The sequence below is a fragment of the Limulus polyphemus genome, unplaced genomic scaffold (assembly GCF_000517525.1).
Source record: "Limulus polyphemus unplaced genomic scaffold, Limulus_polyphemus-2.1.2 Scaffold64, whole genome shotgun sequence".
NCBI classification, from domain to species: Eukaryota; Metazoa; Arthropoda; class Merostomata; order Xiphosura; family Limulidae; genus Limulus; species Limulus polyphemus.
Window position 1 is genome coordinate 1,281,660 of NW_013665674.1, and position 18,847 is coordinate 1,300,506.

The 18,847-nt window shown below is 32.2% G+C and overlaps 1 protein-coding gene across 1 annotated transcript in view; it reads right to left on the reverse strand.

Moving 5' to 3' along the window:
• Nucleotides 1-596: 596 nt before the first annotated feature.
• The window catches only part of LOC106464953 (probable E3 ubiquitin-protein ligase HERC4), a 107,413-nt gene continuing 89,162 nt past the window's right edge, over nucleotides 597-18,847 (reverse strand). The window contains exons 25-31 of the mRNA XM_022393329.1: nucleotides 18,149-18,215; nucleotides 16,582-16,664; nucleotides 15,872-15,980; nucleotides 14,273-14,347; nucleotides 2,843-2,945; nucleotides 2,110-2,162; nucleotides 597-1,550 (exon numbers count right to left, since the gene is read on the reverse strand). Coding sequence (XP_022249037.1) covers nucleotides 1,395-1,550; nucleotides 2,110-2,162; nucleotides 2,843-2,945; nucleotides 14,273-14,347; nucleotides 15,872-15,980; nucleotides 16,582-16,664; nucleotides 18,149-18,215 — 646 coding nt within the window. The 3' untranslated portion in view covers nucleotides 597-1,394. The remainder of the gene's footprint in view (nucleotides 1,551-2,109; nucleotides 2,163-2,842; nucleotides 2,946-14,272; nucleotides 14,348-15,871; nucleotides 15,981-16,581; nucleotides 16,665-18,148; nucleotides 18,216-18,847) is intronic.

The window sequence follows — 18,847 nt, forward strand, 5'->3', positions numbered from 1 at the left end:
AACATGTTTGTTGTCTTTATTTTTTGTGTATTCACTGTATTGTATTGAACAAAATGGTTATGCGGCCCGAGCTCATCATTCTCTCAGTTATCTGGCCCGCTGTGAAAAAAGTTTGGTGACCCGTGGTCTAGAGAAACAAAACTTGTACAAGATTGGCTTTATCTTCTATCTTTATTAAATTTCAGTTTGAAAACACACTTATCTTGAATTCTGCTGTTATGTTAGAACTTCAGAAAGTACAAAGCTAGCACATTTCCTATCTTTCTATCATTATTCTATTAAACCTTATAAAATGGTAGCCTTTAAGCCTTTTGCATATTGAGGAGTAAAATGATTTAATGCTTGTGCATCTTGTACTTTGCTCTTTGTTCAAATGTATATTATAAACATAACATGTAAATACACTAGCTTTATGGCTGTAAAAAAAACTGTTCTAAAATTTTCTTTTCATCTGAAAAAAGTAATCAGAAAGAAAATTGTTCTGGATTTAAAACAATTTTGCAGCATTAGATTGAAGAATATTACTGCTCACTGTGAATTATTTTATGTATGGAAATAAAAACTGTTGTTCAAAAATAAAAGAGAATAGTCAAAGATAACGGGTAAGATGATATTTTAATTTACCCAATTCAAACCTTGCTTCAAAAAATAATATTGAAACTCACAAAAGTAATGCACTTGATGTATTACAATAATATTTATATTCTATGAGTCTACCTAATTATACTTCACTTAAAAAGAAAGCACTAAATGTGAAAACTTAAGAATCTTTCTAAAAGTAAACAAGAAGGTATACATGGTTTAACATTAGCCTTGTCAAGCCGTATAAGATGAAAAATCTATCTTCAAACACAAAGTCAAACAATTGCAGAAACAGTGCATACATTTAAATGGAGCAAACTTAATTTTTTTTATATGTATGCATATTTCTACATAACAAGTCTTAGATCAAAGTTCTATAGATTTTCTTCTTTAGCTTTTTCTAAATCTCTTCCTTTAATACTAAAATTACTTTGCAAAATGTTATTATTTTACATCAAAATACTGACAATTTAAACATCATTTATTTTCAAAAGTTGATAGTTTAAAACAACTTACATTTTAGATGCTCTTACATGTATTTCCTATTACTGTAAATAATTTAAAAAATACAGCATTCTGTATATGTACATTTCTGCATGTATTTTACTCGTAAACTGTAAAAATAGAAAACTTCAAATAGAGCAATTAAACAAACTTAAGTGATCTTCCACCCCAATCAACTAGAAATATTTATTTTTTTACTAATATTTTAGAACAAATAAAATATGATTAACTTTTATTCCTCACATTTTTCACTTAAAACTCTTGTTTCCTTGATTTCTTTACTTTTATGTTTCAAAGTTTATACAAGTTCAAGCTAGTCCAAAACCTTCAGTATGATGGATGGCCTTGAGTAATTTATTCCTGAGAACAGTTTCACTAGAATATGGTGGCAAGTCAAGAACATTAAAACATGTGTGAGCTACAGGAAGGTGTTCATCTCCTACATTCATTGGCTGGATTACGAGCTAAGAAAATATAAAAGTAAAAACAGCTAATTATATTTAAATAGTAGATCTTATTCTGACAAAAGTATTTCAAATATATGTGTAACATGTTAAATAACAAGAAAACTGACAAACTATGACCAAAAACAAATATGCAATATTTTCAGGATCACACACCTCTTCATCTTTTAAACAGGTCAGAAAAATATATTTTTCAAATTATTTACTGACTTTTGAAATATTTTGTCTATTGTTCTTCTTAATTTTACTTCTGCACATACACGTCAAAAGTGATCAAATATGTTTCAGCTTCTTAAACAAAGACTTTTACACAAACAGAAATGACCACACTACACATTCACTAAGCGATGGAAGGATATCAAAATTCAAAACTGTAAGATTAATTATCACATAACAATATCATAACCCATCAACTCTTGTTTCATTTAATTCCAAACTTCAAACTAAACTAACAACAGTTAAAAATCTGATACAAGATGTTAGGCTTTTGAAATTTTAGTATACTTTTAAAATAAAATGAGAAAAATGCATTATGAATTAAAAAAAAAACATTACCAACCTTAACAACTTTCATTCCTAATATTGGAATTCTGTCTGAGCCAGTCAAAAACACTGGAACCAGAAAGAAAGATAGACATAGTTATTTTCTTAATCTATATTCTTTACCATACACAATTTCCTATAACACGTGATGTATAATACAAATAATTTTACACTGATGAATGCTATTTTAATAGCTTAATGACAAATATAGCCTGTGATTACAAATAACCTGCTTTGTGATGAAAATAATTTCATTAAACCATTACAAATATTACAAGTATTAAGATACAGAATAACATAAGTAGAAAATTACAGCACATATTTAAATTTAACTCCATTTGTTTGCTTTATTTAACACACCATTTTAGAGGTCTTGATGAGCATAACACTATTCTACTAACTTTGATATATCATTATGGTTTTTACCTATTCAACAAAATAACATTAAAGCTGACTTAAGTCAAAAACGAAATTATAAATTAAGGAAATAAGAAAACAGAAAGTGTCAAATTAAAAGTTAAAAATCCAATATTCACAAGAACAGAAAAATAATAGAGACTGTATGTTCATAACATTGTATATACAATAGAAAATATTTTACTGTATTCCTCTCTTAACTTCAAAATTAACTTTATAGACAGCATTTAAAAAACAAACTGTTTAGAAAGTAAATAAAAATGGTATTACAATTTAAACAAAGACTGACTTGAATAAGATCAGCCAATAAATATATCAATTTGAAAACCTACAAAGAAATTTTTTCTTTTCCTCCAAAGTAAGGCTATGAAACACCTTCCAAAACATTTTGATCACTTGAGAGTCTTTGTTGTATGGATCTTTGTATTCTGTATTCTAATGAAAAAGTAAGAAAAAAACGACTACTATTAATCAATGTTCTAGCAGTAAAAAAGCAATTTCTAATCATTATTTTAAAATCCTTCTTGGTATATTACACTTGGGTTTATAATCCAGGTGACAAGAGGAACTTTGGTGACTGATATTAGCATCCGCTTTCCAAAAAGAAAATCTGTTATCATTTAATTTCTGTAATTGTAAATTTATGTGACACATGGAAGTGTGGTTTTGTTATTACATTTTGGTTCAGGTAAGAAAAAATTTGATTTCTGTAGTATGGTAACACCAGAAGGTATGGCGATTTTAATGTGTTAAAAGCTAAATTTTAGTAACAATTCAACACATGTAGGATATAACCACAAACAAGTGGAGATAGAAAATTTAACTGATGTAATTGACAGCCAAAAACTGTACAATCTGTGTCACTAAAAATCTGTTTATCTTATATAATGATGAATATAAAATCATACCATTAAATCCATAAAAAAAGCACTGCAAAACATACATATTTGTATTTTGAAATTAAAAGACAAGTCTATAATGAAACAAAGTCAAATTACATTCAAATTATTATTATTTGGTAGTAGTTTTCTGCATACTGGATAATCTGTAGATATAATTATCAGAACAATGTAGTATAAAAATGGAGTTATCAACCATCATACTGTAGAGTTAAGAATCAATCAGAGGCAATGTTAATACTACTGATACCAAAAGTACATCACTGTACTAACAAAAAGTACAAACATTAACTCATATAATCATATTTCTGAAACTCAAAAGTAGTTCAATTAGAAAGTGCCCAAAACCTAATTGAAAAAAAATGACAAAAAGTGTAACAAATATTTATAATCTTAAAAATATAAGTTTCATTACAAATTGAACAAGACTTGACGAGTAATAAGTCATGTTGCCTCAGATAAAATTAATAATTTCAAGTAATACTGCTATAGTTTCTCTTAATCTAGCCAGATTAATAATATTCTATATTTTGGCTACAAATATATTTTTATATTTGTGTAAAAATATACCAGGGATATTTGCACTATCTGTCCCTAATGTTTAACAGACAGACTAAAGGGATGGCAGCTAGTCAACAAGCATCCACTGCTACTCTGGGGGCCTGATAAGTAGTGGTATTTGTCCATCACTCTTATAACAAACCCACAGCCTAAAATTGAGGAGCACAATTTTCATTTTTGTCCAGCAACAGGATGTAAACCATAGCCTTATGGATCCAGCCTGGCACATTAAACATTGGGCCACACCCATCTCACAAACAGCTAAGTAGAAATCATGAATAATGAATAAAAAAAACAGAACTAATAGATGGAGAAATTTGTTAAAGATGAAACACTGAGGTGAAATATGGTAACAAATTAATCCATAATAAATATACGTATTTAGCTTTTGCAGCTTTTTTGTCACACTATTTTAAAACTTTCTACAACTCTAAAATGTCAAAAACTGAAAGTAACAATTTTCTCATGCTTTTTAGTTATCATAAAAAAATTAGAGAAGACCGGTTTTAAAATAAGCATACATTTTTAAGGTTAACAGCTGATTCACAAATAATTCACTTTTTTACTCATATCAGGGCCAAAGATTAAGGTGGAGCTGCAGCTCTAGGCCCACCACTCTTAAAAAAGAAATTTTTTAAATGACATGCAATAGAAAATATATGCAATTCAGCATCAACAATGAGTTCAGCATTTAATAAAAATCTGAAAACAAAGGTGGTCCTAATAATTTGTGATAGGCCTAGATTTATTAGAGAAAAAAACGTTACTGAGACATATATACAATTTCAGATGATCCCTTATTAAATAGAATATTCTTGAGTGACTAGAAGTGCAGTGACACTAAAATGACAAAATCTGTCTAGCATGCATGAGCTACATCACGTTTTTGAACGTGTCTGTCAGTAGTGGATACAGGAGTGGGGTTCCGGAGGTTCAAATCCTGTCCTTTTTGATGCAAAGTGCCTTCAATATGCAACATACAACTCGTTATATAAATTTAATTATGTGGTTTTTCCTTTGTGAGGAAATTCTAGACCTAAATGAAATTTAAATCGACTCTATAGAGCTACTGCATGCTATAATCTCCATTTCACAAAGGTGTCAGGAAAAACATTTGCCTTTGTCATGGCTCTGCTCTTTTTCATATGATCACATTTTTAAATTGGCTGGAAACCGGAACCTGTTACAATCTTGAATGCACTTATGAACAGACTCAGAGTCGTCAACTGTCCATTTGAATGGACAGATTCGTCAAAACTGTATTTTGGAAAATGATTTTTTCATTTGTCCATTAATATTATAAGTATAAGAACAAGTCATTTACTGCTAGCAGGTAAACTTGTCACTTTACAGACTGAAATTTAGTATACTAATGCATTACATACACAGATATGGGCCTTGGAAGGGGGTCAGATGTTGAACTTGTATACAGGGTACAAGCCACGACCTTCATGCAGTGATAAACATAGAATTTTACTGTTCTACAATATTAACAGCCATAAAGGAAGAAGTCCTAAATTACCTGATTGTTCCCAGTACATGCAAGAATAAACCCAAATACCAATAAAGAATTCAAGCAATGTTGTAAAATTCACAATGGACAAAGCGTGAATAGATAGATATTAGATTAACGGACAAATCAAAATTTTTCATGGATAGGCACTTTCAGAATAGACAAATTTTAGAATAAAGGATAAACAAATGTAGTTTCATGTTACAATTTTAAACCATTGAATAAAGAATAAAGGTGGTTACAAGGTCGGTCAATTTGACCAATCTTGTATAGAGTTAGGGTACAGAAAAAAGCTAAAATATAAAATTTTACTGAAAAAAACATTTGAAATGTATTTAGGAGATTTTAGAGATCACATAAATGACATTTGAGATTTTTGAGATGAAGAAAAGTATTTTTAATCTTAACATGAAATCACTTTGCACTCGAACTGGTAAAAAAAAAAGACTATATATTCACGGAAAATCTTCAGTAAAGATACTTCATTAAATAAAAAACTGATTTTTTGTGTACAAACGATTTATAATGTTTACCAAAAGTTTGCAAATTGTATGAAGATACACTTAGTGCATTAAAAGTTATGGTATTAAAACTACGTACAAGTAAAAAATGTTCATGTGGTCGGTCCCTGGGACTGAGCCTGAATTGAGAGAGTTAACCCTTTTGATACAAATAGGTAAAAGTGCATATGTCATGGCCTTTCACAGTTACATTCAAAATTTCATTAAACTAATTTATTATCAATGTATATCAACAAAGATGGCATTAAACATAATTTATAGATCAGATTTTAATAACTTAAATTTTAAATTTCGTATTTTTAAAAGTATACATATTATAATGACAAACTTCACTTTCTGTATATCACATCACCCTTTTTCAGTCTTAACTATTTATTTCAACATTTTCTGCTACCCTCTAAGCCATTGTAATTTGCCATGTAATTTTACACTTACATTATATATATATCCTCGAGCTAAACTCAATTTCTAGCAAGAATTTGCCACCCATACAGCTTTTGCTTTATGGAGGTATCAGCAATAAAGTACTGATCAAATGCCATGCCTTCCACTGAGCATCTTGCTTTCAAAACAAGTCATAAATTCTCCCCGACGTTTGCTATTGTATTATTTGTAACCAATAAAAGGCGGAGGTTTCACAGAACTGACAGCTATAGGGTCTAAAGATCTGTGACAGTAGAATAATAAATTGGACATCTGAACACCATTTCCTTCAGTCTCGCTGTTGAGGCTCTGCTTGACCAGGTATGGGAATAATTTCAAGCCATTTCTCTGTGAGTTATTCATTCGTTTATAGTTAAGCACAAAGCTACACAATGGACTATCTGTGCTCTGTCCACCACAGGTATCAAAACCTGGTTTCTGGTGGTAAATATTTTACATTCTAAATTGAGTAAAAAAATTTTTGAGGCCACATTAATATAAGTAATTGTAATTTTCTGTTATAATCTGCAGCCGTTCTAAAAAAGAAAAAGGGGGTAATTTAAATTTATTTCATATTTTTGTGGTGGTTGCAATGTTGGTAAAAATGACTGAGCCTGTATACATGAATTAATAAAGCAGATGTAAAATACTTTGTCTTTAATATCATTTTACCAAAAATATTAAAACAAAATGAGTTTGAAGATGCTTGACTCGATTGTTCATATTAAAGCCACTCTCTCATTTAATCGAAAATGCTGTAAAATATTTTATTGTTTCAAAGTCTATGTTGAACTGTTTTACTTCAGATGTTTATTGAGACCAAACTGATGCAGAGCATGAATTATCATCATTGTTGGCCTAATTGTATGATATTTTGTGAAATGAAATACACATCTAATATAAATAAAATATGGCATATCTATGCAAACTGTTTTCCTTCAAAAAATATGCATTTTCTAAAGTTGTTGTATGCACTCTTGTGTATGTGTAATTTGTATATGATAAATCTAATCAAAAACACCTTACGTGTGAAAAAAAAAGGTGCGGCCAAAAAAGGATTCAGCATGCAACTTAAAGGAATGAAATCAAAATTGACAGACAAACTGGTAGCTACACTTAGAGCATTGATGAGAATTTTACAGCAAATATTCATTCATTAGTTAGCTAGGCCTCATTTTTTGTTCAACTTGGGACATGATGGTGGGTAAAACAAAATACGTGTCCAAGCTAACTAATGAATGAATGAATATTGGCTGTAAAATTCTTATAAATGCTATAACTGTAGCTTACCAGTTTGGCCACCAATTTTGATTTCATTACTTTAAGTCACACACTCAATGCTTTTTTGGTTGCACCTTTTTTTCATACTTGAGGTGTTTTTGATTAGATATCATGATAGTTTGTCAATACACACCAACAAACCACAGCAAGTAAGAAAGTTACACACAATAGTAACCAACCTTAGCTTTAGGATCACAACCCTGTTATTTGGAACAGACCTATACTTCACAGAACCAACCAAATTCTTTAATATATTTGGTGGTAGTTTTCCTTTCCAGTAAGAGTCCAGTAAAGCATATTCACTGAAAATATGTGATAGTTTGGATTACCACAGAAAGTAGAAAATCGCTGAACTATCACTCCTGTTAACAACACACAGTTCGTCCTGCAGAATGTTTCAGCTGCACGACACACTACAGTAAGTCTTAATAACAAAATACCAATGAACAGTGTTTCAAAATTATCCTTATGCACACATCAATTTGCCTTAATACATAATAATTATGTTACTTCGAAGATTTATCAGCATGTTATACCTAAAAATCACTAAGTACAACCCTAAATAATTAAAGCATTTAGTAGGATAATAAGTGGATATTTAAAACAAGTATATTACCAAAACCTATATTTTCAACATTGACTGTTGATCGAACCAGCGAATTTCCTCTGAAACACTCTTGCATCCATTTCAGATTGTTAAATCCCAATATACATTTTAAAATCACAAATATATCATTGTTCTTATATGTGTGCCCCTTTTAAAGGCTGACCTCTGCCCTTCAAAAAATTCTATATCTGCACCTGACTGTGATGAAAACTTGAAATTTATTTCTAATTTCTCTTCTGTAAAAATTTATCAGATTAGCTGTCGTTAAAAATGATTGCCATTTCCTGAAGTAATATCATTTTGATGATAGATTGGTAGATTAAAAGCCTGAATGGCCACTTTATTTGCTTGTATTATGAACAAGTGTGAGTAGGCCCACTGGAAGTCTTCAGCACTAGGCCTCGTAGACCCTTAATCTGGCTCTGATTCACATTTTGACTGTCTTTTGAAAATTGAGTTATTCTACTATCTTGTACGAGTCTATGGTATTTATGAAGAGTGCTAAAACATTTTTTTGATGTATCTTTTGATCATGGAGATATTTCCCTCCATATATGTGCTCTCTGTCAAACTGATAATCACTTTCTGAAAGTAATATCCATGACCAGAAGTAGCTATATGGAGAAATAAATACAAATTAAAGTATATATATATGAAGGTAACAAGGCCTTATATGTTATGTTTAAAACATGCAAATTTATGCTGATATAAGCAGAGTATGATGAACTTAGTACGAAAGGGTATGGAGGTTGGCTTTATTAGCTGCCATATGCCCATAATAGATAAATTATTAATAAAATATGCATCAGACCACCATAGTAGGATGTTTACCCCTTATCTTATGTACCTTACAATGCAATAAGACATTTAACCAAATATACTGGCCTGTTGGATATGGTTCATTAGTGCACTTTCTGAAAGTTAACATTTTCCTAAACTGAAAATGTACTTCCAATAGATACTTACCTCATCTCACAAAAAGATTTCTCAACTTATACTGCCCTGTGTATGTGTAAATCTTTGCTCGCCACCTACCCTCCCATGTATTCATACGAGACATCTGCATGCTATCGTGTAAATGATCATGCAGCAACCCTTCACCAATAGGAGTGTGACACAACTCCTATCGTCACTAGTGTCCTCTCTTCCATGCAGCCTGAAATCACTTCGAGATTGGGCTGTATATACAAAACCAACTCTGAAAGTGGGGAGGATGGGTAGGAAATGTGAGCCAAAGTATTTATTGGAAATACATTTTCAGTTTAGGAAAAGGTTAAATTCCAATATATCTTACATTCTCTCACAAATAGCTTGAATACTACACTGAGTTGGTAGATGGTCCTGTGAAAAAATGATACTCCTTCTGAAAGAAGACCATGGAGAGTGTGATAAATGGAAGCCAACACTCCCATGGGAGACTGCGCCACTCCTGAGCCAGGAATACACTTTGCCCACATGAAATTGTGTCTCAATATGGGCAGAAACAATGGAGGGACCTCCACAGCTTAAACATGTGTGCACTTCCAATATGACCATCACCACATCCACTGGGAACTGATGGTAAGAAGTGGACAGCAAAGTGAGGGTGCATCAACAGACAGCATTTGGAATATATCATCCAGTCCACAGTAGGAGAAGGGTACCTGGCCACGCATGTGAAATACAGGGACCTCCAGTGTAGAGTGGCTAGGGTGCATAAGACCATAAATGGAAGATTGACCTCAACCAACACTGGATGAACTGTGATAGGAATCTTCAGCCCACAGTAAGAAGAGGGTCCTCTACCTTTCACCTCTGATATGTGAACTGATAGGGAGAATGAGCCTCTGTGCCATGGATCTGCATCATGTGTGCACATCCAACACAACCAGCACCATATTTGCTGGGAATTGACACCCTGAGGATGGTAAGAAGGTAGATAGCAAAGTGGGGTGCATCTCTTACCTATCACCATGCAGCATTGGGAATGCATCAACCAAGCCGTGGTAGGAGAAGAGTACCCGGCGAGAACTTATGTGGCTGGTCCAGCTCAAATCATCATCATGTCAGCCAGGAACCAATATCCAAAGGATGGTAGCAAGGGGGTGCCTCAACCAGAGAGGCAAACTGCATTTTGGCAGAATGCATCATCTAACACCTGATGGCATCTGGAGTTGTACATCAGGTCCACAGTTGGATGAGTATCAATGCCATCTACACTGCAAGAACACCACTGCCCTACTCTCAACTCAGAGAGATTAAGTATACTCAGGAGGAAGCCTCTATGGTTCACAATCACAGAGACTAGGAACTGTTAAGTAGCAAGGACTCCCACACTCCACAAGAAAAAAGGGGAAAACAGCATTTTGAAGAATCTGGAGGAACTCTGCACCAGAGACAGTGCAATGGGTGAATGAGATATCTTATTTTGAAAAGCTATCCAAACCTGTGATCTATAATACACAGATCATCTGGGATGGGCAGTAATCCCTTTCTGCTTTACTCATGTTAGTCAATGAGTGTATGGTCCGGGATGAACATCTTTATGAAGCAAGATATGACTGAGCATGCCCACAAGCAGTCTTGCAGACCACCCCATCTCAACAGTGGTGTATATGACACAGTTCTTACAGTGCAGATTTAAGAATAAGTATGCCTTATCAGGCAACACTTGCCACTGAGTGGGATACTAAGCAACAAAGGTAGCTGCAAAGAAAATGAAGAAAAAGGAGCACCTACCCACTCAAAGAGACATTAAGGAGTGCAAAATGGCAATAGGAGGAAGATGAAACCCTATAGAAAAAGAAATGGCTAGGTGGTGAAAATAATGAGCAGTAAAGGTATAGAGAATGGTACACATACTGGCACCAATTGATGAAGGAAATGAGCAGCCAGGGTAAGGTGACAAATTTGATAAGACAACATTCCTCAGGAGATAGGGAAGAATAAGCCAGGTGAATCAACTGGCGAATCTAACCTCGGGGGGGGGCGATGAATAGCCTCAGACAACAGGTGTAGGGAGGACAAGGAATTGAAAAGGGTGAACCAAGTGATACAAATAAGGGGAAACAGAAGCTGGAAAAAGAAAACCAAAGTATTGGGGTCAGATCCCCACAAAGGGACAAGTGATTCCAAATGCTGCAAGTTTAGAAAGAGAAGATCAGAATTATGATATGCCAGAGCATGGTTTACCTGAGCACATAGGGTTCAAGGCATACTGACACTTGAATGAAAGTGGTCCCCAAACAACTCTCATGAACCCCAACATCTGGAGAGGAAGCAAACACTACTGACCCAAAGGCTTGTCACTGAGAAGGGCAGAAGTAGAATCATAGGAAATGGGAGATAAGGATAAAACATAACAAATCTGATTGATTAATTCAAGAAATGGGGAAGGAGGTCTGGGCACATCCCCTAAAATGACTGTGAGGCATAAGCAGGAGGGAGAAACAGGCTGTCTAAATCCTCAATGTCATGTTCAGGCAAACCCTCGCCTGGTATGTGAGGACAATCACCACATGATTCAGAAGACTGCATAAAGGTATCTAGCTCCTTATGAACTAGAGCCATTACTTCTTAAGCAGATCAAGCTTGCTCAGCCACCATTGAAATGGCCGGCAAATCAGTTGTAGTAGTGGCAGTAGCTGTGGCAGATTCCATGTGGACTTGCAAGTGCATGACCAGTAGAGTTGACCAATAAAAAAATAAATAAAAATTTGTTCTTCACCTCTGTTCTAAAACCATTAAAAATCAAAAAATTGGTGAAAAAAAATTATGCACAATCTAATAATCACCATGAAACTTGATCAATTAAGACTTAAATATTTAGTCAGAAAACATGTTTTAAAAGTTAGACTGCCAATCAAGAAGTGGTTTCAGGCTGCACTGAAGAGAGGGTGCTAGTGACAATAGGAGTTGGTTGTGGAGCATTGCTGCACCGTCATTTACATGATATCATGTAGATGTCTGTCTCACGTGAATACACATGAGGGTAGATAGGAATATAAAGCAAATAGCAAGCAAAAACTTGCACACATAGAGGGCAGTATATGTCAAGAAAAGCTATTTGTTAGCAGACGTAAGATAACATATCAGAATGCATAGTTTTCTGACAGCTCTATGAAAACACAAGTCATACAGAGTATCCTGATATACCTTGACCATACCTAAGCGTCTAACTCTGGGTGTTGACAAAACAACACAAGCTCCATTTTGATAGTATGGTGTTTTCAGTGTAAACTTCCAAATATATTGCCATATTTGATCGTCTCAGCTTCAATTTTTGCCATGCTGTTCATTGACATACTGACAATTGGTCAAAGATATCTGGTACCCCTGCAGGATCACAATTTTTATCTTGGAAATTTATAGAAGTTTGTACTGATGAAGGTGACCTGCCTCTAATTGTTTGAAAACTTACTCAACTAAATGTTTGTGGGACTTATTAGCCACCCTACAATCAAAAAAAGGGCCTCAATTTCCTTTTTATGTGGACCAATATTTTTTGTACCAAACTGAGCACTGCATTTTGGATGCCTAACCCATCCAATCATCTGTATTTTAGAAGTTTGAAATGTCAGCAATGCTAACCAAATGAATGTGACACATAAATGGCCATGCTTATACTTTCTTGTACATGTCATATATCTATTTCTAATATACTAACACACTTCTGATCATAATACATCATATGTATACCAAAATACTAACAATCAAAATTATTTTTCATGCTTCTTCAAGAAATGTTAATAGTATTGTAACTTAAAGATGGTATACATGATTTTTAATCTGAAAGTCGATTTATATTAGTATATATATATATAAAGCACAAAAATCTGTATGTTTGTCCCTTCTCTAAATACTTCTAGGTCGCTGGGCCAATCTCAGCCAAATTTTGTGGGATGATAGTTTAGAAAAAGGGGCATGTTAATGGAGGGTTCACAATCCCCTCCATCCTTCTTTATTTCTGTTATTGAGCAGTTATTATCTTTGATGTAAGTTAACATTAAGTAAATTCATATATAGTGCCACATCCTTAAACCAAAAAAAAAACATTATTAAATTTTCTATAGCACAACATACACACAGTGTGGAGGAGGCCACACAAACATCTTATATATCTCAGATAGTGCATTAGGAATGCAATAAAAAAAAAAGACCAACAATACTGCAATAATACATATACTCAGCTCAAGTTTCTACTCCAACAGTCACCATAAGACTGATATGAAGAGACATTTTTTGTTATATCAACTTCCTACTTTGACTGTGACCTTTCAACTTCAGCCCATGAGACACTTCTGCAGCCAATGACTGTCTATTAATTAATCCTATGAAACACTGTGGAAGGACATTAAGAGCTGGGTGTTGAAAGCAGGTAACAGAAAGCACCCCTACCATCACTACTTTGGTTGCCACCTCTTCCTACAAAGTCACCCTGACCATCACACAGTTTATACCATTTTTAAGTATACACATATTGAGTTCTTAAAGCTTATACAATATGTCAGGCCACAGTATGGATGACTTTTCTCATGAAAATTTATAACCATTGTATCTTCATGGACAAACTTAAAGCAAGTATTATTGTGTTATGACTTAGAAGATAATACTGCTGAAACACAACACACGTATATCTATATATACAAGTTTTACGTTGGAAAATGTGTCAAAAATCCTGAAACATTAAATAACTAGTTATTATGTTATTAATTATAAAACATATTAATCTAACAGTAGTTATTATACTGCTATAAAAAGTATTCCTTCCACTTTATTGCTTTATCATAATATTTTAATAAAAATGTATTTCCAATAAACTAGTGGCACACAAACATAGCAGACTGAGTAAAATGGCTACTTAACTGATACAAAGACCAGTGTTATTTAAACACCTTACTGATATTGTCTGTTACAATACATTAACATATTAAGTAACCAAATCAAAATAACAATTTCTTTTAGCAAAAAATACTAACTTCTTCCAGTGCTTGCCAATCATAATCTTCATTCCCTCTAACCAGAGTCATCAATTCTTGAGCATGGAAAAGACCCTAGAACAAATTCTGTCATTTGTAAAATATAACCATTTAAAGGGAAATAAAAATCTAATACAACAATTTCCCCACTTATAATTTTTGCCTTTTTACAACTTGGATGTTTTTATAAACAAAATCTAATACTAATACATTCACCATATCAACTTGAAACTACATGATTAGAAAATGTGCAAATAGTTTTACTAACTCTTAATACAATTACAATGTTTTTATTTTACTTTTGAAAGACTTTTCTTTTCATAAATATATTAAAAATATTTTATGAATTAGTGTGTGTATTTATTATAGCAAAGCCACATCGGGCTATCTGCTGTGACCACTGAGGGGAATTGAACCCCTTATTTTAGCATTATAAATCCAAAGATTTACCACTGACCCACCGAGGGACTTATGAATTAGTATACCTCCTGAGATGGAATAGCATGGGGCAGTTGTTTTGTGGTGATAAACTTTATAACAAGTACACAAATATACTTACTGTAAACCACATCAAATACTTGGAGATACATGGCATAAAACAGTCTCTGTAAATGAACATGCATGCCATATACCACCCTAAGTATATATAAATGCATATCACTATGTAAGTATACATACCATGTACCACTATGTAGATATACTGATCAAACATCACTCTACGCAGATAAATATATATGCCACACATCATTATTTGTATATAGATACATACTACATACCACATGTCACCATACATGAAATAAAAGTTAGTAACATGTTACTATTTATATGTAGGTACATGTAACAAATCATTAGCATGAAGATAAATTACATATAAATTTTAGTCTGTGAAAACACTTGCCACACATCATTCTGTAGTGATGATCATATATGCAAAATGCTATTCTATGTATACAAAAACAATACTTGCAAGTATCACTGAATACAAGAAGGTATTTCTCTGAATGACTTGTTCAAGCAACAGAATGAGCATTTACATGGTTGTTGTTTTTTTTTTAACAAATCAAGTAAATTTTTTTCTATGGAACTTTACTGATTTTGACAGAACCTAAGAAATTTTGATTTATTCTTAAATATCAGTATATCAACAGTAATACAGTCCAAATGTAGATGTGAAGTCCATATCTGTCACCACAGGTAATATTTATGTAAGACTATGCTTCTTAAATATTAATGCTTCTTTGCTACTCCTGTGTGTGGCCCAGAGTGAAGTAAATGAGTGTTATGTAATTGTAGGTGCATTGTTACAAATATCACAAAATACATCATATCTGAGGAAACTCTGACCTTCGTTAGTTTCTGACAAAGGTAATAAAAGAACGCTACATATGCAGTTATTCTGGTCACACTGTATCAGATCATGAAAAGAACATTTACAACATCTCTAACAATTTACTGTTAAAATACCCTAAAATAATCATCACCATACAAGTTATGCTGCAGCAACTGAATGACTTATCTGAATGTCAACAGCAATAGCATGTAAAATGCAATAAAATACATGAAAACATGGAATTTAAGTAATGCACTGATTTAACTTACCAGCACCTTCCCTCCACACACTTTGTGGAAACCCCTCGAGAAAGCCGAAAATGGACCACTGACAGATTTATTCAGGATAAAGTCAACATACAGATTTACATATTCTTCCCTTAATCGGAAAAAAAATAAACAAAGGTCTTAGAATAAATCAGCAAATATTAGTTACTTTGTCGAAGAAACTTTAGAGAAAACTACACAATGAGCTATCTGTACTCTGTCCACTGTGGGGAATCAAGCCATAGATTTTAGCATTGTAAGTCTATGAACTTACCAGGGTGGCAATACATCAAAAGTACACTGAAAATAATAACCCCACATTTCATATCAATCAATCAATTTCAATAAGTTAAAAATAATAACAGCAGGATGAAAAGTTAAAACGGGTGCTACATCAGAAATTATTATATTGCAAATAACTGGTATAAAAATGAGATTCTACTTAAACTGGTGATATGCTATAAATCATTTATGATAAAAACAGTATTCAAATATAAATGTTATAACGCATTCACAATTTTCTGTTTGTAAACTTTTTATAATAACTCAAGTTTACATTGAACTTCTGATGACATTAATAAGCTTGAAAATCTTTCATCCTTTAAGAATAACTGTTTATTCCATTGTCATTCTTAAACTTTGTATCCAAAACTAAGTCTATCCTGATGTCATAAAAAGTTAAGAAAGTTTCTAAGAGAAATATTAATAAGTACCTATTTTCTTTTGTGACTGGTATATTCTTCCCATCAGGCTTAAGTTCATATAAAACGGGATCCCCAAATACTTCTACAGTGATCTAGTTAAAAAAACAGATGTTAGGGAAATTTTAATACAAAAATATCAATATTCAATAGTTTGAGTACATTTTGATTAGTGCTTGCATTTTTTGAAAAATCAAACTACATGAATGAACATGCATGCAAAGAATTTATTCATTACAAATTTGGTGGAACTACTATTCGTAGAAAATAGTTGTGCACTGTTATATATATTTTCCACGTTTAGGTCAAAGTTTGTTTACCACACTTTTTTTATGATGATTGTAGATTAAAGACTACATGCAGTGAATTATGGTTTGATAAATATGGTCTAGATGTTATAACTAGTCACTTTAGACCTCTATGACAGACCACTCTAAGAAACTTGTTTACTCCAATTTTTAAACACTACATTTTTAATCTAGACACTTAGGGGTCTTCAAGAATTAGAACAGTATTTAATAATATATAGTATTCCAACCACACTATATTTGTCATATTCTAATACTAATGTTTTATGACAAAAACAAATTGTAATCATTCTTCATTGGCTTGTAAAAGGCATACACACCTATAGTTGTATCTAACGGCTTATATAAATTGTATTCCAAAAACTGCTGTGTATGTTGTATCCCAGCTGGCCTTAAGAGCTCTGGATTGAGCAAAACGTGTCATTGGCAATTGATATGAGAAATATTGTATGGTTGGAATACTATTATCATACACTCTACTAATTCTTGAAAATCTCTAAGAAACTAGATTAAGAATGTTGTGTTTAAAAATGTAATAAGCCTAACACTAACATCCTATGACAAAACTGTAATCACTCTTTGCTAGGTTATAAAAGGCCTATACACCATAAAAATTTTTTACTAAAGTTCTAATTGGAACTAATGTGGAGAAAAATACAATCAGTAAAATAAAATAAAAACTTCAGTAAATGTAGATAATAAACTTAAGATAAGAAATACTGATAGTTTAGGTGTCAATAAAGAAATCTGAGAAAATGTAACAAAATCTAATTCAATGTGTGAACAACATTACAAGATGTAAAAGTTTTAAACAGGAGCCACATCAAAATAATAAAATCTTAATGTTTTTTTGGTGTAAAAAAATCACACAGGAAATGACAAAATACAATCTACAGAGAAAATGCAAAAATACTGAAAAAAGTTATTCACTAATTGACACAGTATTAAAAAAACTCAATTCACAACTAAAAAAATTTTCAAAATTATTTAAGCAAGAACAATATTATGTAGTATTTTTAACACTGAGATGAAATAAAGCAATATTTATTACACATAAAAAGTGAAGAATATCTGACCATTCTGAAACTTATAATTGTAAATTACACTGGGATAAGAGGTGATGATAATTTAAGATTAAAAACAACTTTAATGCTTTAAAGTTACAAAAAAAGGAGCAAGAAAAAGAAACATTTTGTCCTAGTTTCCAAACTGTTGTTTTAAAATCTTCAAGCTTAAAAATAATTTTTATATAACAGAAACACAGTACTAACCTCAAAATTAAGTAAAAACACATCTTCAAAGTCATCCCCTTCATATTGTAGGAGATCATGAAGACCCCTTAAAAAACAAAACACAAACTTAATAACAAAGTAATAATAGAGCTCAGATATCATTGGACTTCTGAGTTTTATTATTATGGCAATAGATATACATTTCTACTTTTCTAGAAGAATCATAAGTAATTTTTTTTTTCAAGTTTTATCCTTTTTGAAATGTTTATTCATATGAGGGCAAAAGTAAACTGCAATTTCAATTTATATTGGAGGTTTAAAAATTTATTTAAGTGAAATAAATAATAGACTTGAATATTTAGAACAGTATTTAAACATTACAACAACCTTTACTATGAACTGGGCCTTGCTAATTTTTAAACAAGTAAGCTATAATAATAAAATAAACAAATGTGGCATCATTTAAAATTATATATATATACACCTGGAAAAAAGTTAAGCACCCCCGTGTTTTTTTCAAGTGATTCAGATTCGACGTTCTTGTGACTGATTATAAATTACCATTCAATCTAAATCCCAATAATGCATAATTTCATTTGATAAACACCACAAGAAAACAAGATTATCACCGTAAATAACAATTTTTAATTTACATATCATGACATCAAAATATGGACAGTTTTCACGCTTAAAATTATCTTTAATAAGTATTGTCAGTGAAGCTCAAAAACGTTATTG